Source organism: Brachyistius frenatus, unplaced genomic scaffold, assembly GCF_029030835.1.
Source record: "Brachyistius frenatus isolate BFR_SWC_R1_liver_20210118 unplaced genomic scaffold, ASM2903083v1 Contig_226, whole genome shotgun sequence".
Lineage (NCBI taxonomy): Eukaryota > Metazoa > Chordata > Actinopteri > Embiotocidae > Brachyistius > Brachyistius frenatus.
Genome location: NW_027210825.1, coordinates 278,236 through 305,837, shown reverse-complemented (window position 1 = coordinate 305,837; position 27,602 = coordinate 278,236). Strand labels below are relative to the sequence as shown.

The 27,602-nt window shown below is 41.6% G+C and overlaps 1 protein-coding gene across 1 annotated transcript in view; it reads left to right on the top strand.

The window, feature by feature from the left end:
• Positions 1–24,580, top strand: part of ddb1 (damage-specific DNA binding protein 1) — a 48,500-nt gene extending 23,920 nt beyond the window's left edge. The window contains exons 15-27 of the mRNA XM_069719863.1: positions 1,934–2,041; positions 5,037–5,244; positions 5,465–5,560; positions 5,984–6,095; positions 7,511–7,634; positions 9,216–9,380; positions 9,946–10,040; positions 13,378–13,548; positions 15,705–15,814; positions 16,568–16,737; positions 20,835–20,937; positions 21,954–22,077; positions 23,814–24,580. Of these exons, the coding sequence (XP_069575964.1) occupies positions 1,934–2,041; positions 5,037–5,244; positions 5,465–5,560; positions 5,984–6,095; positions 7,511–7,634; positions 9,216–9,380; positions 9,946–10,040; positions 13,378–13,548; positions 15,705–15,814; positions 16,568–16,737; positions 20,835–20,937; positions 21,954–22,077; positions 23,814–23,897 (1,670 nt within the window). The 3' untranslated portion in view covers positions 23,898–24,580. The remainder of the gene's footprint in view (positions 1–1,933; positions 2,042–5,036; positions 5,245–5,464; positions 5,561–5,983; positions 6,096–7,510; positions 7,635–9,215; positions 9,381–9,945; positions 10,041–13,377; positions 13,549–15,704; positions 15,815–16,567; positions 16,738–20,834; positions 20,938–21,953; positions 22,078–23,813) is intronic.
• The last annotated feature ends 3,022 nt before the right edge of the window (positions 24,581–27,602 follow it).

The following is a 27,602-nucleotide window of genomic DNA, read 5'->3' as shown; positions in this document are numbered from 1 at the left end:
GACATCAGTTGCTTATTTGGTAAAATGAGTTTTGTAGAAATGACCAAACAGTAACATTTTAAAACAAGACAAGAAGCACTTTTTATTACACTTGTTCCTCAGTAAATGTGTTTTTTTAGTATCACATTATTAGAGGGTTTTTTTTGGTGGTAAAGAGTCACCTTCTAAAAGATACGAAGATTATGACTGTAATAAAAGAAAGGGTTAAACAATAACCTTTTTATATTGGCTATATATTTTTTTGTGTTTGTGCACAAAATGGGAGGGCATGTGAGTAATGCTCAAGCAATGCAATCCAGAATATGAAATTCCCATTGGTTGGCCCCTTACCATCCTACAAGGCACAGATAAGAGAAGGACATCTTCAGTTTAAAGGAAAAAGATACGAAACATTGTCGTTGACATTAACGAATCAAATCTGTTTGAGTCTACTCTGATCGCTGAAGATGCAGCTAACTACTAAATACAAAATACTAAAAACGAACAGATCCGTGCCCCAGTTTAAATATAGTAAACTCTATAATGAAGGAATAGTTCAACATTTTGCTGTCTTGCTGGGAGATGGACAAGAAGATCAATACCTTTTTATTTAATTATGTTTTTGTTTTTTTTATATATATCTGCACAAAACATGAAGCTGGAGCCCAAAAGGCAGTTAGCTTAGCACAAGAGACACAGATACCCTGCCTCTGTCAAAAGGTCAGAAAAATATGCTTTCCAGCACCTTTAAAGTTCAATCATTAACATAATATATATTGTTTGTTTATTTGTTTGGGACCAGCAACCACCTGCAACTGAAATAGTCCTGCACAGTTAGTCAGCCAATTGTGTGGCACATTTCAACTAAACAAGAGGCAGCATGTTAATTAGTGAACTTTAAAAGTGGACTTTTGTTACATTTGAAATGTACGAAATTTAAATGGCATCTCATGAATTACCACTTCTTTTTTTTTGTATGTACTTAATGCGTACTTGAACATTTAACTATGCTGCCAACCCAAATGCATTTTAGTGCACCATTTAGACACTAGAAAAGTATTTAAACTTAGAATGTTAAACTATTCAAGAGAGGACTTGAGTACCTTTTTTTTTTTTTGGTTAAACTTATGAAAAAGTCAGCAGTCACCGGGGACTTCGAGTTTCATAACACGGTAAGCCGGCACAGGCAGGACTCGAACTTCCCGATGAGAATGCCTCATCCATAAAGAATATGTCTACACTCTTTCCCACAGTGTCACACTTGATTTTCCAGTTGCGTTTGACTGACAGCTGCATGCATGCTCAAAACTTTGCAAACTTCGGTCTCTTGCTCCCTCGGTCACAACAGACTCGACTGCAGAACCAAAACAGGAAACCTTCAAATTAGAAGTGGAAATGCTGCTCGAATTGTTGACATTTTGAGCTCTATCACGAGAAGAGAATTTTAACAGTGCAAAATGACACACTGGCTGTTAAGTTATGTTAGTTTTGTTAACATTAATTGTGGTTCTTATTTTTTTTCTATCTCTGAATGTGTTTTCGAGCAGACTAACAGACTCTGGGTTTGCTTTTCATATTTTCGCCTGTAATTGATGTACATTTCCATGGAAACATGCAACCTTTAATTTTTTTTTTTTTTTTTACGCTGCTGCTTTGTGAAGAGTCGAGCCAACAAGCACTTAGTCAGAGCCAAAGTTGTTGAGATGTAATTGGCCTGCAGTCAGAGAAAACCAGTGTTTGGGAAACTGAGAAAGACGGAAGACTGTATATTCATCCCTGCAGCATTCAAATGCATATTTTATGTTTTTCAAAAAAACATTTACCAGCCGGTCTGGACAATAGCCTGATTGATTTTTCCGACAGAGACATTTTTTCTACTCCCATTTATTACTTTGGAGTAGAACCAGTGACTCCAAAAGAATAAATCACTCGTCTGTGTGTGTGTCTCCCTCAGAGATCATCCCTCGCTCAATCCTAATGACCACCTTTGAAGGCAGCTACTACCTGCTGTGTGCCCTGGGAGACGGCGCGCTCTTCTACTTCGGTCTGGACCTGCAGACTGGTAAGATCCTTCTCTACGCCTATCGCTGCACCCGTTAGGTGAGAGCTCCTCCAACTTCTCAGACTTATCAAGGGGCCCTCTGGGCAGGGTCGCCAGCAGCTGTCTGAGAACACATTTAGAATATTATTTCATGTTAAAATTGCATCACTGCCAGCTCTATATTTGGATGGCATAGTGAGGAGAAGCTTCGCAGCTTGAAGAAATCTATGTTTGATTGAAAGCCTGTTGTTTTAAATGCAAAAGACTGTCAATTATGGAAATAAAGCTGTGATTTTACAGACAGCAGCCAGAAGGTGTCCATGAAGGCAACGAGCCAAGCGCAGTCAAAACTGCCGAAAATAAAATGCTTACACATCAAAGTACACCTTTTTGATTCAAACATATGATCGTGGTGTTTTTCCTTGCCGTTGGGTCATGATGAATGTCTCCTGTGTTTAGTTGTTTTTTTTGTCGTTTTTTTTGTTGGTGGATTTAAACATCTTACATGCCACCACATGGGAGCGATTAAATTAAGTGGTCTGCACTTATTAAGCGCCTCATTACCTGAGCGGTCTTCAGAGCACTTCACAATTCTTGCCTCCCATTCACTCTCACACACACACACACACACACACACACACACACACACACACACACACACACACACACACACACACACACACACACACACACACACACACACACACACACACACACACACACACACACACACACACCAGAGGCAACAGAGCGGCTGAACAAGGTGCTCGCCAGCCATTCGTAGCAACTTGTGGTTCAGTGTCCACGCTCAAGGTCACTTTGTAATGTGGACAGGAAGAGCCGAGAGTTGGACCACCAACCTCACAATGAGTTTGTAACCTGGTGTACCATCAGACCCACAGCTGCTGCAAAGTTCCAACCAACAGAAAATGTAGTTTTTTTTTTTTTAAGAAACAAGAGCCCCTTAAATTAGCAAATTTGCAGCAGTTGTTTTTCTTTGTGCCTCTTGGGGGCAGCAGAAACAGGTTTTTCAAAATCCCCATCGCTACAGGAAACAATAACCTCACAGGTAGCAACCTACATGCTAAATGTTTTTTGATGAAGATTTGGATCATGCAACCGTGGTACTTTGTTCTTTTTGGTTTTCCGTAGGGATTTATTCATGCTGAAGCCAGGGCTCGCCTCTCCTCGTGCAAACGTTCCACCAAAACAACACGATTTTACAAAGGCTACCGCCGCTCCATCCCGATCTTAGCGCCACCCAAGAAGATTAGGATTGGTTTCAAAGAGATATAAACAAGCCGGAGTGTTTCTTTCCCCTCCTATACCAGAATGATATATGGGTGCAGCCCGGCTATTCTTCAGTGCTGGCAGAGCGCGGTGGAGATTAGTCTGGCTGAGCGAGACTACCTTTTAATGCTGCTGTGGTGAACTTGTAGCAGTCACTTATTTACACATCCCGTCTCAGAGCAACATTTTTGTTCATTTCATTCATCAACCAGCTGTCTGGTTTGGTTCAGAGCAGTACAGTTCTTTGAATAGGGACCCAATGAAAAATTACAAAACGTTTGTACTCATAAACCTCCATATTCTCGTAGAAATGCAATTTATGTCTTTCTGTAATTTTCACACTTCGCAAAGTCATCCGGCGGGCCGAGCTGGACCCCCTGGCGGGCCGGATCCGGCCCGCGGGCCGTATGTTTGACACCCCTGTATTAGAGGCTCCCTATTTGCTGAATGCTCAAGTAATTCCCAACTACACACTCCTAGTTAGCGATGAAGCTGTTGTGTGTAAAAAGTGTCGTCTCCAAGCCCCAGGACAGGACCGGATGATGTCACTTTTTTTTTTTTTTTATACAGGTCGTGCAGTTGCCTGAATGGCTGCCAGTTCAAACTAAAGCTGACTTTAAGGCTTCTCTTTCTTTCTTTTTTTTTTTTTTCTTCTTTTTTTTTTTTTTACTTATTTATCCACAGCTGTCAGACAATCTGTTCCAGCAATTTCTCCGAAACCTACAAATATTATAATTAAAGAATTAACAGAACGAACGTCATGAAGAGCTTCATATACCCATCAGGACTTTTAACTCCACTGATGTGAATAAATCACGACTTACGACTCAGCTGTTCCGCTTGTCTTCTTCCCCTTATATAAGGAGTGCTGGGATTTAAAAGTGAAATTCAGCCAAGTGTTAAAATGCAGTCTTTTAGGGAACTCACAATTATTGTTATTACTGATTAATGACCATCACAATTATCCTCGAAGCCCAACGTGACATCTTCCAGTTGCCTGCTTTGTCCGACCAGAATCTACCAGATAACCAATGAAACCTCATGAATTTACAATCATGTCACAAAAACGTTGTCACATCGGAGAATCGGGAACTTGAGATTGTCCTGAGTTTGTTTTAAATGATTAATCAAGCGTCAGAGTAATTTTAGATCAGTTTTCTTCCAGGAAAGCAAACTGAGAAAAACAGCAGACGTTGACCACAAACAGGGATGATGTTATCATCGTGTACACAGGGATGGAAATATAATCAGGGTTCACTTCCTTGCAAACAACTTGTGCTGAATTTAATAAAAGGACAAAACAGGATAAGACTCCCACAACAGACAACCACAGTGTTTGTCTGCATCGAAATGTACTCATTAATTTTGCTTTGGGTTCCTCGGATCGTGGATGTGGGAGCGTGTGCGGCGGTCAGAGGGGACAAAATACAAGGATATCAAAAGCCAATGCACAGAGCTGTACATACAGCTATTTCTGGCTGTACACAAATTAAAGGAAAAAGTTGAATAGAGAGGAGGAACATAACGAAGGCAGATGCTTTGAAAAACGACGCGGGATGGTTTGAGCATTGAAAAAGGAGATGGACATTCTGCACGAGGACAAATGTTAAAGGCGCTTTTAAATGGCTCTGTTGACTCAAGCGATGATCAGCACGCCCACCTTTTCAAGCTGCAGTTAAGCTTGTGCTTCGATCGGATTTATTTCATTTTTCTTTTCGCACCCCAGGTGCCCTCAGCGAGCGCAAGAAGGTGACTCTGGGGACTCAGCCCACCGTGCTGAGGACCTTCCGCTCCCTGTCCACCTCCAACGTCTTCGCCTGCTCCGACCGGCCCACCGTCATCTACTCCTCCAACCACAAGCTGGTGTTCTCCAACGTCAACCTCAAGGAGGTCAATTACATGTGCCCACTCAACTCCGAGGGCTACCCCGACAGGTCAGCGGCACATTTCTTTCCTGCTCGTGCACTTAATTAGTCTGCAGCTTCGTAGGAAGTTGTTTTAGGTTTTCTTCCTCGAGTGTTTGCGTAGATGTATTTTTTTTTTCTTTTTTTTTTTTTTAATAGAAATACATACAATTATGGGTGTTTTTCTACTTTTCCCGACACTTATGTTGCTCCCTCCTGTTTTTTTGATGTTTTGTTTTGTTTTTTACAGTCTGGCTCTGGCCAACAACAGCACCTTGACCATCGGCACCATCGATGAGATTCAGAAGCTCCACATCCGCACCGTTCCCCTCTACGAGTCTCCCAGGTCAGCCCCCCTCTCGTCAAATATTGAGTCAGAATTGAACTCGAAATGAACCATTTCACATCCATTATCTGAACAAACATGCTGCATGTTCTTTGTGTTTGCCGGGACTTTGCGTGTTTGCTCTGACTGCAGCTACTTTCTCCTGTTCCACATCTGCTGAAATTTAATTTTTTTTTTTTTGTTTCCTCTTCCGTGTTCAAACATTTAAATGACAGCCACGACTTTTTTCCGCATTGGTAAATAAGTTATTAAAAGGTCGACTGTTGTTTCATCCAGTCAGAAAACAGAAAGGGACTCCTCAGGGCACGTTGTTTTGTTCAGCTTAGCCCTGTTTGCTCTTTTCATGTTTACCAGTGTCTTTCCTTTGCTTGTTTCTCGTCCCTCTCGTCTCTCTCTCTCTCCATCAATTCAACGGCGTATCAGACGGATCTGCTACCAGGAGGTTTCCCAGTGTTTCGGGGTTCTGTCCAGCAGGGTGGAGATTCAGGATGTGAGCGGCACCACGTCGGCCGTGCGTCCCAGTGCGAGCACTCAGGTACCGTAGCTCCGTCCTGTGCTCGGATGATAAAGACTCCGGGGCTTGTTTGTTTGCCGCTCTTATCTAACCGGGCATGCTGACTAAGAACATTATTTATAACACGAGACCGGTAGCTCGTCAGGACAACAAATGTCTTGTCCTGTTAGTCACCGGGCAGGAACTCGATTTTCTAAACCAGGATTCAAATGGTATTGCTTTAGAGTTTAGGTTTATCGATTAATGGCTAAAAATGAGCAAAACTTAAGCTTTTTTTTATTTTAACCCTGAGCAAATTGCATTCAAATTGCCACCCCTTCTTCTCGGTTGAATAACGCGGGCAGTATTAATCGCAGAGATGCAGTGGATGTCCTATGAAACCGCACGACCTGACCTTTCCAGAAATGTTAGTGGCTTGTCTGTGTGACGAAGCGTTGCAGAGATATTCCTTCAGGCACTAAGCACATTTTTTTTTTTCAAATTGCTAAGTCATACAGCGTCTCACAAACATGGTTTAGATATTGCCAGATTCTTGACAATTGCTTCTACGCAATTATAAAAAGAAATCTCGATTGCCAGTATCGCTACTGGTGAGATTGAGGTAAAAACATAAAAATGTGGAAGTTTTCAAAAGACAAAATTCTTTATTTCCTTGATATAAAGGCTAATATATAATGTCTAACTATTATCTAATTAAATGATGAAACATCTGGTTAGGTTAGAATGTTTACGGAAAAAACAAGATATAGCGTGAATGCTTAGCCCCTACAATGACCAAGATATGAGCTTTAACGTCAAGGTAGTAAAATTACCCTAAAAATAGCCTATCGAGTTCAAAGGTTTACCTTGATAACTCACCGGCACATAACTGACAATAAGAGAGTGAATGAAGACAAAACGACCTCTCCAAGCACCTACTTGTCCTAAATTTAGCTGTTGCGAGAGTTCACGTCAAATTTAAACCACATTAAACGTAATCATTTTTTGTGCGATGTCTTGACAAGGAACACATTGAGATTTTAGATGCCAAGAAATAGTAGCAGGGCCGGCATTTCAAAAGTGACTCTCACTCGGAGGGCTAATCAAAAAGTCCTTGCACCCAGATTTACAGTGGCGGCATGTGTTGTGTCCGCCCAGCTTGGCTCTATAGCTTCCCCGAGGGGACAGGTATGTACTTTTTATTCGTGTTTCTATTTACGGCCTCTCTCACTTGTCACGCCCAGAATGATGTCTACCTGCTTCTTAAAAATGACGCACATCTGCTGCAGCAGATGGCGCCGACCGTGCCGTTTCACACGGCTCGAACAGACGTAGACAGATTTTTTTTTTTTTTTTTTTTTTTTTTTTTTTTTGGGGAGAGATTGTTTAATACGCTGTATTGGGTTTGTTTTCTCCTTCTCCGCCTGTCCCGTCTCATAAATCCAACATCCTTTCAGGCTCTCTCCAGCAGCGTGAGCTCCAGCAAGCTCTTCCCCAGCAGCACTTCTCCCCACGAGACCTCCTTCGGTGAAGAGGTGGAGGTTCACAGTCTGCTAGTCGTGGATCAGCACACCTTTGAAGGTGAGACAGCTGAATGTGCATTTCCATTTGAACTCAAAAGAGCTGGTGCTTTTCGTACGGAGTCTCTGATGGTAAAAATGATGTGCTCAGCTCAGAGAGTATCTGAAAGGGACCGTTTTTACCAATCGGTTTTATCATAATCTGTTTTTTAGTGATGATAAAAGTGCTTCCTATATATCTGCTCCTGAGGATCTATACAGCACAAAGGCTCTTCATGCAACAACTGGATGATTGCACACGTTGGGGGGTAATACAGACCGTCTCCATCATGAAGTCCATTGAAAAGTGGCAGCTTTTTAACTCCACTCTGTTTTGCAATTCAGATTTTAGTGCGCCAGGGTTTTCTTTTCTAAAACATCCAGGCGTTACCACACCCGCATAAATTAGGTGATGTTATATGCTAATTGTATGTAAATAAGGAACCGGATCGGCACACTGTGTCCACAGTCGACTCCACTTCATTAACGTGCAATCAGATAAGTGCCCGTTTAGGTGTTGTGAGATTTTTCTCAGATGTGGAGATGTTCTGACGCATCGCGGGCTCGGCACATATGTGTGCCACTTCATTTTATCAGTTAGCTCCACATATTCTGCCTAAGGTTAACGAGCAAAAACCCAGCGATAAGAAATAGAAATGTCCTTCCTGGACAGGAGCGGTAAAACTAACAGGGGAGTGAGAGGGGAAATTAATAAATAATGTCTCTGCTTATGGTACAAATTAAACAGGTGATGACTCAGCGTCGTTCCCGCCTACCTAACTGGCTTAATCTGGGAATCTGGTCACTAAATCGTCAAGGAACAAAACAAAAACATGTATTTTTATTGTAGCGTTGGTTAGCATGTGCCAGTGCCCGATCCGATCAGCACGTGCGCACGCCTTTGCTGTTGGAAGCACTTTGTGTTCCCTCACCACACACGCGTGAACATGTTTACGGTGTTGAAACACTTCACGTCCGCCAGCCAGAAGTACCTACAGAGAAAATGGCGCGTCACGGACGCGTATGTTCCTCCTTTCCTTCAGCGGGAAGAAAAGTTGTCCAGTTGTCCAAGTCATCTGGATATATATAAAAAAAAAACAACAACAACAACACACAAATGTGACGTGGCCGATATCAACCAACATGTCGGTTTCACGACTGCGTCCAAAAAGCTCGTCTACGTCGTCAACGAGAGCAGTTATAAGCCCTCTGAGTGACCTTGTTTTATGGTGATGTTATTTTCCGGCTCTTTATATATTGCTGAAAGGCTGCGTAGAACTGAGAATGAGACGTAACTCACTCTCGTATCACTGGAGAGAATAAAAGAAACGTAAATAAAACATCACGGTTTGAAATGGAAGGACAAGTGTTTTAAAAGATGGAAAATTCTGCTTTCGTGCTGACGTTTGCACATGACAGCGTGTTCCCGGAAAACAGCGCTCCAGCTGTACTAAGGCAGAATCGTCCTTTAATAAACACCCCCCCCCTCCCTCCCCCCCGAAAAAAAAAGTCATGGAAGAAAAAGAAAAAAAGATCAAATAAAAGTTGGTCTGCTCTCGCCCTCTCTGTTCCTGAGGCGTTTGTGTTCTGTGTCTCTTGTCAGTTCTCCACGCCCATCAGTTCCTCCCCAGCGAGTACGCCCTCAGCATGGTGTCGTGTCGTCTGGGAAAAGACCCGTCTGTGTATTTCATCGTCGGCACCGCCATGGTGTACCCGGAGGAGGCCGAGCCCAAGCAGGGACGCATCATCGTCTTCCACTACACCGACGGTCAGTAGCCCGGGCTCGTTTGTCGATTTCTCTGGGTTTTTTCTGGGTTTTTTTGTTTTTTTGTTTTCTTCTTTTTAGCAAACAAACCCCAAATGCACTTTCCTGTCCCGCTCCTCGACCTTATCCTGTTTCGTCTTCTCCCCCGGCTCGTTTTGCTTTGCTCTCTTTTACCCTTCACTCGGTTTCATTCTCTCCTCCCCGCCCGCTGTCCTCGTATTTCGCGCACGGACACTTCGTCCTACCGCGCTCCTGTTCCCCTCCTCACTTAATCATCTTCTTATCGCTTCTTATCGGACGCTCCTTCCTCCCACCGCCGCGGATTCTCCTCATTTCCTTTCACACTCCGTCCCTTTCAAGGCGCATTGCTACACCTTTCATTTCCTTCAAACTCCTCACGTCGCCGTCATCCTTATTCCGAATGCATCGCCTTCTAGTTTCCACGTCTCTCTCGCAGTTGAGAAGCGGCACTCGCTAAGATCTTGTAGGTGCTGGTTTGGCCTATTGTTTGCGCGTGTTTGAATATGAACTGACAGCTGACTGATAGCCGCTGTGGTCCTTCTCGCAGGTAAGCTGCAGACTGTGGCTGAGAAGGAGGTGAAAGGAGCCGTCTATTCGATGGTGGAGTTCAATGGCAAACTGCTGGCCAGCATAAATAGCACAGTAAGTGGTATTTAATGGTATTTTTGGATGGACACACAAAGCACCTCTCTTTTTTTGTTCCCCCCTCCCCGACTGAACTGCTGTTCTTTTCATGTTTGAAGACCTTAAGAAAAATATAGCTGCAATTTTAATAATGGCTCCGCCGTACTGTTTGAAATGCATTATATTTTTTTTTACCTCAGACTCGCAGGCTTCTATTCGATTTTTAGTCCTTGGAAAAATGGCTCATTCAAGAGCACCTCAGTGCTTGTTGCTTATTCAGTTGCCACATCAGAATGTATTTACCATTTGGTCCAGGGATTAAAACCAACGTGCCAATTCTACTTCTGTCCTCTCCTGTGTCAAGAGAACCGTTTTAACATCCAGTAATTGTGTCGACAGAAACAACATAAATAACAGTGCAGACTCTCCGGTTGCTAAAGCTCAGTTTCCTTATTTCGAGGCTATCACTCACTTTCTTGTTAAACTCAAACATGAAGGTAAACATCATAATTCCTCTCAAATAGTGTGAGAAATATCAGAATCAAGACAGTTTCTTCTTTTCACATCTCTGTTATTTCTAGCATCATGAAGATCTGAAAAGAAGTTTGAATTCACAGTGTTCATTGTACCTCACTTGTGTTTTTCTCTCCAGTAAGTCAACCTCTGGATGTTGCGACTTTCTTTTCTTTGATTGCTTTAAGAAGCCTGCGGTCTGTTCAGGAAGGAAAGTGCCACCTCAGTCGTTTTGATAGTTGAGTATTTAAATAGATTTGTCCCATAAGGATAAATGTGAAGCCACTTGACATGCAGTGTGAAACCTCACCTCCTCTTTCTTGTGATAACACGCTCATTGTCACTGAGCTACACATTACAAAGGCTTGAGAGGCGGCTTTATATTCAGGTATCACAAATCAATGATTCAAAATTGAAACCCAACTTCCTCTCTTTACCATTTTCTTTTTTGATGTAATTCATTGTAAGGAAATCATTTTAAATTCAATTTCTGCTCCTGAGTTGACCTTCAAATTCTAGGCGGCGCTACAGTTGTTAAATTTCAAACATCAGCCTTAAAGTTTAGTTTAGTTTTATTCCGTTTCAGTTTCACTCACTCAAAAAGCCTTTTTCACCTCTAAACTCACCGCTTGCCCACCAAAGTTAAACAGTCATGAACGACTCTTCCATGTAAGAAGTAATATTCATTTTCCACTTTGATAGCTGCCTCAGTAGAACATAATACAACACAATTACGCAATTTAACAGTGACGGCTTGTAAAATGATTGAATTTAATCACATTTCAAATAATTTGATCGCTCAGACACGCTCCACTGCGTGGTGTATTGTTCTTTCTTCTGACATTTCCTTGGCTAAAAGCAGTTAAATCTTCATGACTGTCACTTCCTCAAACTTGACACAGACGCCTGAAACCTTTTTTTTTTTTTTTTTTTTTTTTTTTAGGGCTGTTACATTTCTGGAAATAAAAGAAATCCCTTCACTGAAATAGAAATACAAAAGTTGTAAACAAAAATGGAGTTTCAAGTGGAAACTGCTCAACCTCCTTAAATGTCAGAAGTTTGTTTGACTCCAGTAAAATAGACTGTTGCCAGAATTCATGTGGATCCGTTTCCTGTTTTATTTACATTTTTTTTTGTCAGTTTGTGTGATAAAATTGCCAAAATCTGACAGATTAATATTAATATTATTAGATATACTTGATATACAAACTAAATGAAGATTTAATGATTTGTCTATAATTAAATAAACAGTTTGATATGCCTGTGACAAATCAGAGGGTTATTAAAACTCTGAAGCTACAGCTAGCACCCGTTTAACTTAATCCAGACTTGAAATGGGGCTAGTTTGGCTCTGCTTATCGTCAAGTAAAAACAATTACTCACCAGCACCTTTCAAGCTCATTAACACCTTTAATTTTGTTTCTGTAATCCGTTCAAACACTGAAGTGGAGAATTGACACAGGCTTTTGCAGGGCCATTTGTTTTCCCAGCTGCTCTTACTTCCTGCAGTCTTTTCTTTTTACAAATTACAAAACGGACTGTAACGTGTTAATCGGAGAGCTTTAGAAACACCTGCTGGCAAATTTTGTCAGCTTTGGTCACAGTCAACTGTTTATTACCATTATTCAATGTTAAGCTAACAGCTGCTATATTTACCACAAAGACACAAGTACGAAGAGCTTCTCCGCAAGGACGTAAAACGTGCATTACTCAAAATGTCAAACTGTAGCTATAAAGAATTTTGTTGTTGTTAAGATAACGAGTACATTTCCCACTAAGATACTTCTGGCTGGCGTAATGACCAAATGCACCACAGATATTTCTGTTCTTTATAATGATCAGTGATCCTCAGGCATTATTTCCACTGAGGTCAAAACAGGGTCAGACATCAGCAGTAACAAATCCTCTCACCAGTCCAGTCTGCACATCAGCAAAATCAATAAGTATACATTTTTACCTTCCTTTCAGTCAGCGAGGTTTCTCACCGCACAGCACCTCTGAAGCTGGTTATACTGCCCTACAGAAAAATCAACTTTAGACGTAAATAAGATGGTCACTGAGGTAGATTGATACATATTCATCAAAATAATCAATCAAATTAGGTGGATTCTTCCTTTTTTTTTTTTTAAGGAAAAACAATTTATTTTGGGCAGCACAGGGTCAAATTCTGCCCCCAATGCTTCACATTAAGGGATTAAAAAGAAGAAACAAAATCAAACGGAGTAGTAGAACAGAAAAAAATGGAAACAAAGTAGAGCAAGAAAATGTTTCATGAAAACATCGGGGGGAGAGAAATGATAAGAAAAGTAAAGAATTAAAAGGTTAAAGCCTCATGATAAGATCAAATGCTACGTTACAAAGAAACCGACTGAGCCTTTCATTCAAAGATAAAGTCAAAGATAAGTTTCTACTCTGGTCTTTACACACTTTAAATTTGTAGAGTGATATTATTTCTGCTGATTTCTGAACTCCGGCGTCTTCTTTGAGGTCCTCCTGACATGAATTTAACAGCAATTAGACCACAGAAATGCACCTCTGCTTCCGCGTTACTCAATCACCTCAAAACCAGTGAAACGGTGCGTAGAGCGTAAATCGGTGAGTGTTAATTAGCCTTTAGCTCTTCATTTAATGTGGCAGCTGATAACTCGTATTGTTAATCAGCATCTCTACCTCACACTCACTGAGGCGCATCATATCCAGAGGGATAACAACGTGCACCTAAAATGTCACACAGTTCATCAAATACCGCAGCAGCTAATTGCTGATCTTCTCACCTTCCGGCGTCTTGTTTGCCGGCAGTTACACAGCTCGACTGTTTTTTTTTTTTTTTTTTTTTTTTTAGGTCCGCCTGTACGAGTGGACGGCTGAGAAGGAGCTGAGGACCGAGTGCAACCACTACAACAATATCATGGCCCTCTACTTGAAGACCAAAGGAGATTTCATCCTGGTGGGAGACCTGATGAGGTCCGTCCTGCTGCTGGCATACAAGCCCATGGAGGGCAACTTTGAAGAGGTGAGATGTGAAGAAAAGATTTAGAGAAAACAACCATTAAAGGGCAGAGAAGGTGAGGATTATACCTGCCGACTGTATGTACCGAAAGCCTCTCTGAAAACACCAAATCTGTTTTTAACCTTCAGCCAAGGCTGTAGCTTTTAAAAGTCTGTGAGTGCTTTTATTTTTACATGCTTTGGTTTGTGTTTGTTTATCCGTACTTGCGTTTCTTTTTTTTTTTTTTTTTTTTTTTTTTTAGCTTCTCTTTGGGGTGTAAATGTTGTTGCTTTTTCTCTCTACCAAGCGTTGACGTGTACCTCCCAGCCTTTTGAAGAGCGGAGTGTTGAAATCGATTTGTGGCAGAAAGATGAAGAGACCTGACAACGAGTCACGCACCGCGTTGCACGCATGCTGCGGTGTGATGCTCAGCTTAATAACGGCGGGAGACCAGAAGGAATTTATTCAGAAACAAAAGAGACGATAAAGTGCCTCAAAACTTTTAGATTGAAAACGCCGTGCTCTTACAATCCAAAGCGGCTGTGATCAATGTGTTTAGATTGACGGTGGATCACGAGGCAAGTGAAAAAGCTATTGTCACCCATACACTGTATCTGCAGTTCCCCCTCTGAAAGCTGTGTGGGACATCAGAGAATCTTTCATTTTCTCTGATTGTTTTGGTTTCTCTGCCTGCAGCTTCATTCTTCACTCACACTGCTCTTATCAGCGTCGTTTCCGGATGCAGCAGCCCGCAGTTTTTAGAAGAAAAAAAAGATCTCAAAATGCGCTGCGCACTACCTGGTCACGCACAACGTTTGCAAACGTTGTATTTGTGAATAGGGGAGCGCTTAGCAGCTGAAGAGCCAATATTTACCTCAGGAGATGGTAGAGACCAAAAACAGAGCTAGAAGAGTCAATATTCCACTGACTAAAATCTCACTTTGGAAAATGCCACAACTTTATAAGTTCAGTCACCAAAATATATGAAATAAACACCAAAATGACAAATAAAAAAAAAAAACTGAATTTTGGGGAAAAGATTTATGTGGTTATAGCAGCGAGTTAGAGGAGCAGATCGACAGCACTCTCACATCGGCCGGATAAATATGAAAGTCAAAGTCAGCAATCAGTTAGCTCGGCATAGAGACGGGAAAGCCTTGTTTGTTCAGTCTAAATAAAAAAAATATATATATATATATTAGTTAGGTTGGATTTATAATGACCTATAAGATTTATAAGAGTGTTTTCATGGTTTTGTTCCAATACGTTTGATTCGGTTAGTTTTGGTTTCACGTTGTGATTTTGTGCGCACACTAAAGAACTTCACATGACATATAAACGTCCTGTTTGTTTTGTTTTTTTTACACCGCAAACAAACCGATTCATGGTTCAGTTGAATCCAGATCGTGTCCCTTTGGTCCCGATCGTGGTCCTTTCACGCCTTCTGTTTTGGTTCAGACCAAACTGAAAAGTCCAATGATCTGGACCAAACAAGAAAGGTGTGAAAACACCTTAAATCCTTAACATGAAACTAAAATAAACTCTTCATTTTCACAGTGAGGCTTTTGTTCGGATTAAACACGGACGAATTAATCAGTGAGCTTTAGAAGCTGCTGGTTGGCAGATTTTGTGCTGAGCTAAACGGATCATCTCCTGACTTCGGCTTCGGGATTAATGCGCAGACGTGCGAGCGGTAACCATCTCCTCAAACAACTCCTTTAACTGGCAGCGTTGATGAGTGGACAGCCATTTTTCTCTGCCAACTAATTATCTTCATGTGAAATGAGCTAAGACGTGAGCTAAGAGTCCACACTCCCATTTATTCAAATATTCGAACAGCACGGAGATATCCGTCACGATGCCCACAATGAACGCTGCACTTAACCCGAATGAACACAACAGATTTTTGAGTGCCTTTTGTCTTCGAGGCCGTTTAAAAAAAACAAAAACAAAAAACAACCTCTACTGAAACATGTTTGTACGTATTTCTTTTAGCATTAGTTTGGGGTCAGCACTTCTCCGCTCACAGATAATAAAGTATTTATTTCGAAACGAGAACCGCACTCGTTCTTTTTTTTTTTTGTATTTTTTTTTTTTTTTTTTTTGCCCGGCAACTCTCCTGTGTTGTTTCCTGCTTTCCTTGACGCATCTCGCGTATTTCTTTCTTTTTTGCGTGTCAGATCGCTCGTGACTTTAATCCTAACTGGATGAGCGCCGTGGAAATCCTGGATGACGACAACTTCCTGGGGGCGGAGAACGCCTTCAACCTGTTTGTCTGCCAAAAGGACAGGTGAGGACAACCGGGAGCCTTAATTTGTGTATGAACGATGGAGTGCGTTTGTTTTTGTTTTTTTTGCACACGAAACCTTCGACCTTCCCTGCAACCATCAAAGTCCCCCGAGCTGCTCCCGTGCAGCCAAATCCAAATGACCTCCAGTATTCATCCACTGAACCCAACGTTATGTCGCGAGAGGAGGCTGCTCTCACGACATGACACTTTTAGCAGCAGCAGCATTGATATGAAGGTGGCGCAGCAGCCGCTGTCCTCGCGTTTGTTTTGAGAATTACCATCCGTCTGTCCACCGAGCTTTTTTTTTAGCCTACTCGGCTGCATTTATCCCTTTCAGTCATTTCCCTATTAGACAGATGTTGGCGAGAAGCAAGAAAGATGTGGTGCTACAGTGAATGTGTTGCATCGGTGCCACCACTTATTATCCATCTAATACATCAGGACGAACCTCTCAGTGCGTTTGACCTTTAGTTTTGTATTACATCTCCCTTCCTGTTGCACTCTCCGCTGTTTCTCACCCTTTTATCCATTACCCCCTCTATCATTCCCTGACCTTCACCGACACCTCTGATATCTCTTGTTTTTCCATTTACTTAATCGATCAAGCGTCGCCCCCCCCCCCCCCCGACAATTTCTAATTATTTCCTTTTAATATCTTTTCCCTCTTTTCTGTTTGCGCTCGTCCTCCCACATCTCATCTGGTATCGTTTGTCTTCTCTCTCTCTCTCTGTGTTGTCTCCGTCCCGCGGTCAGTGCGGCCACCACAGACGAGGAGCGGCAGCACCTGCAGGAGGTGGGGGTCTTCCACCTCGGGGAGTTTGTGAACGTCTTCTGCCACGGCTCGCTGGTGCTGCAGAACCTGGGCGAGAGCTCCACGCCCACCCAGGGCTCCGTGCTCTTCGGCACCGTTAACGGCATGATCGGTACGCGCACGGACGGCTACACACCCGCACGAGCATTCATGCACAAAAAGTCCTGTCGGTCAAATCCTTGCTGCGTTTAATTGTCAACGTTCTTGTGCAGCAAATAGCCCTCTCCGAAGGAGAGGTCCAACATTTTGGGAACCTGTTTTACTTTTCTTGCTTGGGGAGAGCTGGACGCGATGATTGATTTAACAACTCAATTACCGTAAGGTTACAACTAGCTCCCAGTTAGCTTAGCATAAAACCTGAAACAAAATCTACTTACCAGCACTTCTGAAATTCATTAATTATCACCTTTTTTTTTTTTTTTTTTTTTTTCCCCCATCTGTGCCGAATCTCAAGTGTAAAAGTCTTCAGGCACAAGTCGTACTTGCAGGGTTTTCTCTGGTTTTGGTCGTGAAGGAATGGGATTGGCGGTCATTTGTGGCACGTATGAACTTGTGGCTTTCAGGAAAGATAGCATTGCCAAAGTATGTAGACGCAGGTCATTACTAGTTCAGATGTAGAGCAGGTATAGCTAGGGGTGATGGGTGGGTGTGTGTACAGAGGGGTTTCGTTTTAGACACCATGACAGCCTTCCCGAGGTGCCGCGAGCCAAATTCGACCAAACGCCAGTGAAGGGAGGTACCTGCTTGATAATCCCAGTGAGATAACACACACTTCCACCTTGTCGATAAGGCTTCTTCAGAGCGCTTCTAAATAGTAGTTTTGCTTTAAAAGTCCATCTTTAGTAGTAATATTGAGACAGTTGACCCCTTGCAGTGTTATCGCGCGTTCATATGGGACTTTGTGTGCGCATTAAAACAAAACAAATTATTATTTGGACTTTTACCGGGATGCTGGACTGTTTCGTGGCTGACAGCAATAACTTGCCAGAGTATCTGCTAGCTGGCTGACACAGATTGGAGGCTCAGAACCCGAAGAAATAGTCCAGTACGTGTCTGAAACAATCATTTCACCAAGAAATTCAATATTTTCCAAATTTGATTCTTTACATTCTTAGTTTTACCTTTTAAATTTCCTAGTAGTTTTACTTTTGATTAAAAAAAAAAAAAAAAAAAAAGATCAGTGACAACAGAAAATCCACTTAACAGTCCCCAGTGAACAATTTCAACACGCGTTGTATTTGATAGCAAAGTCCTTTGAAAAATCTCACAGAAAGTTGACATTCATTCAGTAAATGACCGCAGCACTGCACCGCACCAATTAGAGAGCAAACAAATGTCTGTCAAAACCATTTCCTCGAAACTAATTTCAGAAGGGCAGAAAAAAAAACAAATCACGGCTTTACACCTCATTACTCGGATTTAAACGAGTAACTTTCAGCCTGACAGTAATGAAGGCAGAGATGAAAAGCAGAGAGTGCGCATCATTTGGACACATCAGTAATCTGGGCCCGGCGCTCCCCGAGCACCAACACGCCACGCCGCACATTATTTCGCCTCGACACCTTTTGTGATTCTTTTTAAAAAAAAAAAAAAAAAAAAGTCCCAGAGGAAAGTTTAAACAGGAAATGAGAAGCGGCGTCGTACGTTTCCGGTAAAAACTCTCCACAGCAGCTCACAAACCAAAATGAGCTGCGGCGTGTAATGAAGACAGATACTCTGCTGGTCTTATCGCTCCGGAAGACGGGTTGATATATTGAATGTTTCTGGGTAGAAGCTGTAAGGCCACAAGATTATCTCACTCAAAAATCCAACGAACACGTGGACAAACTTCTGATAAACTTGTTTTGGTCTGTCCTTGGCGTGATGGGAATACTGATAGTAGAAGGGGAAGAGTCCATGATTTCTGTCAAAATGTGACCTGATCTCAAATTATTTGATCTGAACTCAAAGCTTTTGAAAGATGTCTTTAATTAGAAATTTAATTCGATATTTACATTTGGTTTTTAATGTTATTAAAGTGGTCACTTGTTGCTCGTAATTGAGAACTGAAACAATCAGTTAATTAATCAATTATGTCCGTCCACAGAAAAATAATCATAAATTGTTCAAATAATCTTTGCTAAACCATCTACGGTTCCAGCATCTTAGTTGTAAAGAGGTCATCCTTTTCTCTTGTTTCATATAACTGTCATCAGTTGTTAGTTGTTGATTTTGCAGGTTTTTGACTCTTAGTTGGACAAAAGTCAAGTCGGCTTATTTTTAAAACGCATTTCGATACGACCAAAGGGCGACCAAAGGGCTGCACAACATCAAACAGAACTAAAACCATCAAATAGACTTGAAACAATTAGGCCATTAGACCCGCAATAAAGCAGCAATAAAACAGGCATTAAAAACAAAACAAAACAAAAAATTAGGCTAAAACAACACAAGAAAAATACAAATCTAGACTGATCTAGAACACGGGTAGTGAAGAGGCCCGGCGTGGATGCAGGAATCACTGAACGCTGCTGTCCAGTGACCTGAGGAGGCGGCTTTTGTCTAAAAGGGTGCAAACAGGTCAGCTAGATTATTAGTGCTTCACCATTTAAGCACTAATGCACAAACAAACGGAATTTTAAAATCAATTCTCGACTGAACTGCCCGATGCGAGGATGGATGCTCACCGGTCAGGAGCCTCGCCGCTACCGGGATATTAGTGTCGGACCATTTCCAACATAAGAGTTACAACCTCGAAGTAATAGCGGCCTAAGAGACCTTCTGAAAATCTTTTAAAATATAAGAAGGGCAATATTCACCTTTTGAACTGAGTTTTTCTTGAAAAATTGCCCCCCCCCCACCCTCCAAAAAAAAAAAAAATTCAGATTGATGTGTTTCCATTTACTTCTGCAGCGCATCAAGATAAACAGGTTTTTTTTTTGTTGTTGTTGTTTTTTTTAGCTGCAGTTCTCCAGTCGGGTCTTATTGGAAAGTTGCACCGACATGACGTAACGTTTAAGAGTGTCCGACCTCTCGAGAATGAAATCGATGTGGGAAGCTCTCCTCTGACGGGGTTTTTTTTTTCCCCCCCCTCCGCTTCTATTTTCTCTCTTCAATGGAGCCCAACCTTCGGTGCACTAATCCAAAATGTCCGATGTTTCCATTCCACTCTGCTTTCATCAATACACGTCAAACATTTCCACTTCCGTGAATTATGAAAGCTTTATTCGAGGCTATAAAAGTTTTTCTTTTGATTAGCCTTGATTTTTTTTTTTTTTTTTTTGCAACAAAGGATGATAATGAACTGAGCAGAGATGAATAATACAGAAGGAAATGGCTACAAAGAAAGAAAGAAAATAAGATTATTAAAACTTAAGTGCCTAAAAAAAAACAAAATTAAGAAAAAAAAAAATCTTAAATTGAATTAACAATCTGACAGAAAAAACTAATCAATTTAGATATTTTTCAGTGTTTTGGGACATTTTTTTTATAGACAAAACAATGGAAGCCAACCAATCAAAAATACAAATCAATCCATTAATTAATGATAATAATGATCACTTGCAGCGCTGCTTTCCAGCAGACTGCTGCCGGCACTTTGTCCCAAAACACTTTCGTCGCTTCAAATTCAGAGAAACAAGCTCGGCATTACAAATCACTGAAACTCTTTGTTCTCAAGTTTGCCTGTTTTTTTTTTTTTTTTTTTGTGCGCTGTCAGTCTGAGTGCGGATCACTTCCTCAGAGCATCGGGATAATGCACTCGACGTCACACGGCTTTAATTCTTTAGCACAGAGGGAGAGACCCCGGCTCCCCCGAAGCCCTTTTAAGAGATCGACGGCGAAGAAATGCTCCAAATGAGACGTTTTGGAAATGTCGTCAATTATTGAGGGATCGAAATCATGCTATTTTACTCCCAACGTAGTCCCGGCATACAAGCGCGAAGCTCGCATTAGTAGGATTGCGCTCACGCTAATGATCCTTTCACTTATTTATCGGAAAGCTGTTGCGAGTTCTGAAATGAACCGCGAAATGAACGCCTTCCTTTTTTTTTCTTTTTTTTTTCTTCTTCTTCTTCTTCTTTTTTTAAACCATCTGCTGCGGTCAGGTGCAAATCTTTTATGCCTCAAAACATGTTGACTGAAATGTGTGTGTGTGTGTGTGTGTGTGTGTGTGTGTGTGTGTGTGTGTGTGTGTGTGCGTGTGCGTGTGTGTGTGTGTTTGCGCGTTAGGTCTGGTGACGTCCCTGTCCGAGGGCTGGTACAGCCTCCTGTTGGACCTGCAGAACCGCCTCAACAAGGTCATCAAGAGCGTGGGCAAGATCGAGCACAGCTTATATCCTTTTCGATATTCATACGTCCGCGCGGGAAGCCGGGAAGCAACGGCAGCTGCTTTAATTGAATTAAAAAGGTGTTTCACAGAACTTTTTACGACATGTACGTGGCCATTCTGCCGTGCGATTTCATCAAACGATGTGTGTGCAGAGCTGAAACTTTTAGCCCATTTAGAGGTCAGTTGATTGACGGATCAATTATCTTGACGATCGTTTAATTAAAGTGGCATATTTTAAGCAAAGATCACTATTCATTTCAGCTGCTTCTAGTTTGGAAAAAAAAATTAAAAAATTCCCCCCCAATTTCTTCCGGTATCTTTAAATCTTCCGTGATAGTTGCCTAAAACCATTTAGGATTTAAATCTCCGGACAAACAAAGAAGTATGTTTGAAGAGATCATTTTAAGCTTCGGAGGCATTTTCTCAGCCCGGCTGCACCGACTGTCGCTCAAAGGTTCCGTTCCCTTCGCTGTTGAATGCAGTCTGGGAACTCGGCTCGTGTTAACTTACTGACAAGATGAAATTGTCAATATAATAATAATAATAATAATAATAATAATTGTAAAGTCGCGGCTTTGTTTGACCCCTACAATGATAAATCAGAGAAACTGATATGTTAAAAACGGAATAATTAAAGGTGATTTGCCCCTGAACTCCAAATGATTTTAATTTTTGTTATTATTCTTCCACTATTAAAATTATTATTATTATTTTTTTATATATAGTTTTCACAATCTACAAACTCGAGCTGCAGTTTACACTCCGGTTGTTTGGTTCAACAGCACCGCCCCGACAGACGGAGCACCTTTTTTTTTTTTTTTTTTATTATTGTTGTTTGTTTTGCTTTCCTTGCAAACACCAGCCGCCTCATCTCCCGCTGCTCGTATTAGACTTCCTTCACATCTTCCTGAATATTTGTTGACTGCGCCCGAGGTGAAATATGTTACTGTACCTCGGCTGCCGTCCTCAGGCGAGGCAGCGGCTTTTTGTATCGATTTTCCCCCTTGACTCGGCCGCACCTGGAGGTCCTTCCACACGGAGCGCAAGACGGAGCAGGCCACGGGGTTCATCGACGGCGACCTGATCGAGAGCTTCTTGGATCTCGGCCGGGCGAAGATGCAGGAGGTGGTCAGCACCCTGCAGGTAGGCGCTCGCCTCCCTCCCTCCCTCCCTCCCGACGTCTGCTCGTTTGTTGAGCGTCTTGCCACCTTCGTGACCTCCGGTGAACGTTTTCCGTCAGTTTCTCACGAACCTCTCGCGCGCGTCCCGGGAACGCTCGTCGTGCGAAGGCGTTTGTTAAGAGCGGATATATATATATATATATATATATATATATATATATATATCCGGCCTGAGTCGTTAGGGTTACCAAAACGGCGCTGAGTTTGAGGAGACCGCAGGCTGTATATAAAACTGGACGTGGACTTTTCACTGAAAAGTGAAGCCTTTAAAGTGCAACACCGCCGAGAGCCACCAGGGGGCTGCCTCCACAGACACCCATTCAAAAAGAAATAAAAAGCGCCAACTCGTCTTAGTCAATAAACGTTTCCGACGAGTCGCTACGGTGTCACGAGCTAAAATTCACTCCTTCTGTCCTGGCGGTCCTTCTGAAAACGATTCCATCACGAATTGGATGCGAGGCGTCAAAGAGAGGCGTGTTTGGGGACGTGCCTGATTACATGACCCGCCCGGGATGCGGTCGGGCTTTCCGGTAGTGGCCTCGGCTTCTCAGTCGTATCCCCAAATATGGTCCCTTCTGGCTCCAAGACAACAAGGTATCGCGGCGTTGTCATCTGGCGCGCGGCATTGTTGAACTTCGAAAGACCCCGGAGGGTTTTATTAGCGGCTCCTTCGCTCCGCGAGCCGGTTCTGGGAATAATGCTCGTGGCAGAACAGGTGGCAAAATCACTTTTTGGCAGCGGAACAAATAACAATATTCTGCTTTGTGTTGCTTTACTCTCACTGCCTTTAAAAATACAACAACAACAAAACACAAAAAAATCGCTTTTAGCTCAAAAACAAAGGCTGGTCCTCGTTTTCCCTCTCCGGAGCGGCTCGGTCCAAAATGTTCAGATGCTTTCTTTGCCAGGGGACTCGCGTCTGAAGCCAAGATCCTCTCCTTTAAAAATTAAACACGTCGCAGCGTCAGTTGTTCACTCGCATCGCTGCGCAAATGAAAATATGCACATTTCAAATAACGAATCGTGTAAATCCGACTTCTGATTCACGACTTCACAGGTCAGACGCGAAGCTTTGTCCAAACAAGAACCCAGAATTCAAACACATTTAATCGATAGTAATATTAATACAGGAGAAAGCCTCGCAATCTCACATTTCAGAACACGAAGCCGGCAAACGTTTGACATTTCTGCATAAAAGTGGTTTAGCGTATTAATAGATTTTTTTTTTTACTGGATTGATGGATTATGCTCGAAAATAGGAAAACCGAGCGAGGCGCTCCAGCCTCAACCTGCAAATATGATAATATATTGGTTTGTCACAATCTTGAGGTCAACTTTTAACCTCTGACCACAGTTTTTAGAAGCATTCTGTGATCTCTTGAGGCATTTTTGACCCCCCGCCCCTCCTGATTTTCATAAACTGGACTAAAATACAGATAAAATGCAGCCATTTGGGGGAAAAAAGGATGTAATCCGTAACCTGTGAAAATGAAAGATTCCCGTGAGTTTATAATCTAATTATTTGACCTGAAAACAACTAAAAAAATTTTTTTTAAAAAAAGCTAAATCGGGTAAAAAAAAATAAGTAAAACCAAATAAAAAAAAAAAAGCGATTTGAATAAAGGCGTGCCTCCCTCCTCTCGCGCGCGTTGTGTGATGCTGACGTTTTGTCTCTCCGTTGGTCTCGTTCGATTGCAGATCGATGACGGCAGCGGCATGAAGCGTGAAGCCACAGTGGACGAGGTGATTAAAATCGTAGAGGAGCTGACGAGGATCCACTAGTCTCGCCCCGCCGACACCGCTCCCCCACCCTCCCCCTCCCTCCCTTCCTCCCTTCCTCCCCCCCCCCCCCCCGATGAGGAAACGATGCTCAGTGTGACGCGGAAGGGAACCGTTTGGGTTTGTTTTTGTTTGTTTGTTTGTTTGTTTTTGTCAGATCTGTAAATAATTATAAATAAACAGCGTGTGCATGTTCGTCCTTCAGACTTCTATCTGACCGGTCACCCGTCGAGGCCCCGAAGACGCTGCAAGGACGAGCGTAGCGCCCTTCATTTAGTCTCCATGGGGAAGTGCGTAGCATCCTGTTTTGGACAATAGAAAGACCAAAGTGAGAGACGTTGGTCCGAGCGTGTTACGAGCGTGTGCGTGTGCGTGTGCGTGTGTGTTTGCGTCCGTGTGGAGTAATGTTTGACTACAAGTGGGAAAAGCTCTTTGAGGTTTTCCTCACCAAAACCGTTCTCTGGGATATATGTGAGCGTCACAGGTTGAAGGTCCGCCGCTCCTCCACACACAGCCACAGTTAGAATCTGACCGATTTACACTTTACGAGTTTATTACCGAAGTCCGGAGTCAACATGCTGTACGAGAAACAAACATGACAATTGAGGAAAACGATAGATTTATAGCTATTTTGTCTCTGTGATGTTTTCTTTGTTTATTCTAATAAACTTTGCTTTAGTACTGTTCACATCTGTGTCTCGGATTCTTTCGAATCGGGCCCGGCCGCTCTTTTCTCGCAGTCGACTTAAAAATGGCTTTTAGTTGTTTAACTTCAAATAAAATATCAATTTCAGATATTCGTGCTCCCCTGAAGATAAACTCGAAACTGGATTTCTTGATCTTTTACTGAGTGCCAGAAACTTTTTTTTTTTTTGGGGGGGGGGAGGCCGGTAGTTTTATTTGACAAAATAAAAGTGACAAAATTACAGACATTCGTGATCCCCTGAAGATGAACTGAAGTAACTGTGATTGCTTCATCTTATACAGAGTGACAGAAACAGTTTTTAGTTGTTGTTTTTTTGTCCAGCAGTTTTATTTATGACAAAACTACAGACATTCGTGATCCCCTGAAGATGAACTGAAGTAACTTTGATTGCTTCATCTTTTACAGAGTGGCAGAAACAGTTTTTAGTTGTTGTTTTTTTTGTCCAGCAGTTTTATTTATGACAAAACTACAGACATTTGTGGTCCCCTGAAGATGAACTGAAGTAACTTTGATTGCTTCATCTTTTACAGAGTGGCAGAAACAGTTTTTAGTTTTTTTTTTTTTTTTTTTTGTCCAGCAGTTTTATTTATGACAAAACTACAGACATTCGTGATCCCCTGAAGATGAACTGAAGTAACTTTGATTGCTTCATCTTTTACAGAGTGGCAGAAGCAGTTTTTAGTTGTTTTTTTTTTGTCCAGCAGTTTTATTTATGACAAAACTACAGACATTCGTGATCCCCTGAAGATGAACTGAAGTAACTTTGATTGCTTCATCTTTTACAGAGTGGCAGAAGCAGTTTTTAGTTGTTTTTTTTTTTGTCCAGCAGTTTTATTTATGACAAAACTACAGACATTCGTGATCCCCTGAAGATGAACTGAAGTAACTTTGATTGCTTCATCTTTTACAGAGTGACAGAAGCAGTTTTTAGTTTTTTTTTTTTGTCCAGCAGTTTTATTTATGACAAAACTACAGACATTCGTGATCCCCTGAAGATGAACTGAAGTAACTTTGATTGCTTCATCTTTTACAGAGTGACAGAAGCAGTTTTTAGTTTTTTTTTTTTTTTTGTCCAGCAGTTTTATTTATGACAAAACTACAGACATTCGTGATTCCCTGAAAGATGAACTGAAGTCACTTTGATCGTTTCATCTTTCACCGAGTGTCAGCATCATGTATTTATTTTTTTGTCCCAACAGTTTCCTTTATGACAAAAAAAAACAACCAAAACAGACAGAACCACCGACACCCCCCCCGACGGACGTGACCCGTTCCGAGCGCCAGCCGGTCGCCGTGTTGACGTTGGCTTTTAGCTCAAAGCGCACAGAACCTCTAGTGCTTCTGCTCAGGCCGCAAAAGAAAATCGACTGGATGCAACTCACAACTGTGAATATTTGCGGGTCTTCTTTCTCTTCTAAGATATTAAACTGAATATATTAGTTTTTCACCAACAGAAAAGAAAACTAACTTTATCTTGAGCTTTGGCAAAATGCAAAAATAATCACATTGGTGCTTTTATATATATATATATAAAAGAATTTTTTTTAAAAAAGTTAGTTGCAGTCCTATACAAAATAACATTAAGTACATTACCTGATTATTTTTACATACACTTTTTTTTTGCTACATTTTCAATGGAGAACTTTTAGTAAAGGCTCTGAAAACGTCTTCTTCCACTGAGCTGCTGAAAGCCTCTTAATTCAAGCTGAACTGTTTGCATTCATACAGAAAATGTGAGTCTTTATATTCATGCATTTAAATATTATTTGACAAGGTGCCCCCCACTCTCGCTGTTAGACATCATTTATCAAATTAAAACAGTATGTCAGGTCTGACTTCCACTTTATGCAGACTTGCTACTTTTAGTCCACGCAGCCGCAACACATCTTAATAGATAGTTGGCTTAAAAATGAGAAATTGGAAGATTAAAGAATGTTTTTGTGTCACTGAATCAGATCGTGTGGAGGCTTTCCTCCTTTCGTCGTCAGACCTGCTGAAAATAATATAATAAAGTATTATTTTGCATTCTTTTCCTCAAGTGCCTCATTAATTTATGTGGAATGCGCATTTCTTTTCATCTGCAGTAAACAATATCAAATTGGAATATAGCAGCTTTGTGCCGAAGATATCAAAGGGCTTGTAGACTGAATTGCTGGCGGATTGACAGAGCAAACCAGCTTCAGTAATAATTCTCTCCAGCGAGGGTTTGAAGGAAGCTGGTCACTGACTGGCAGTTCGAGTCTGCTGCCAGTCCTCCTGAGCTATTTTTGTCCGTCTGTCACTGTCCTGAGACTCACTGCCCTTTGTTTTTGCTCTGGTTTTCCATTCACACTTCTTTTCTTCTTTTTTTCGGTTTTAAACGTTTCCTGAATTTATAGGAAAAACAACATCTATACACTAAACAGTGAAATATCACTGAAATAGAAAAACTGATCCCACGACTACATAAAGACCTAAAAATAAATGTTTCATGACTAGAAGAACGAATGAATATGAATCTAATCTATCTTCCTTGAGGAAGATATTGCAAATCCTCCTCTTTTTTTTTTTTTTTTTTATTGCCGCAAGATTAAATTTGATATTTTCTTGTTATTTACACTCATTAATAACCCGTGCCACCGAGATTTTGTTATTTTATGTGAACTGGCTCCCTTGTGTTTTTACACACTCTGCAGTGATGCTTTACCGAAGACATGGCAGGAAACAGGAGGCCGTGATTGGACTGTATGTTTACGACAGCATTTATTCTTAATGTTGACCTGGCAAGGTTTAAAACATAAAGAAATGTTGCTGAGAGATGTCATGAAGCTATAGAAAAAGAAAAAATAATAATAATAATAATGTGAAAGTTGTCCTGTAGAAGAATGTGTCTGGAATCTCTATCCGATGTTTTGCTCGAATGTTAAACAATCATTTCACAGATGGATTTCATAGTTAAGATCCATCCTCCGAAACACAAATTAAAGTTTAAAACCCGCAATAAAGTTTTATTTCTCTCTAAT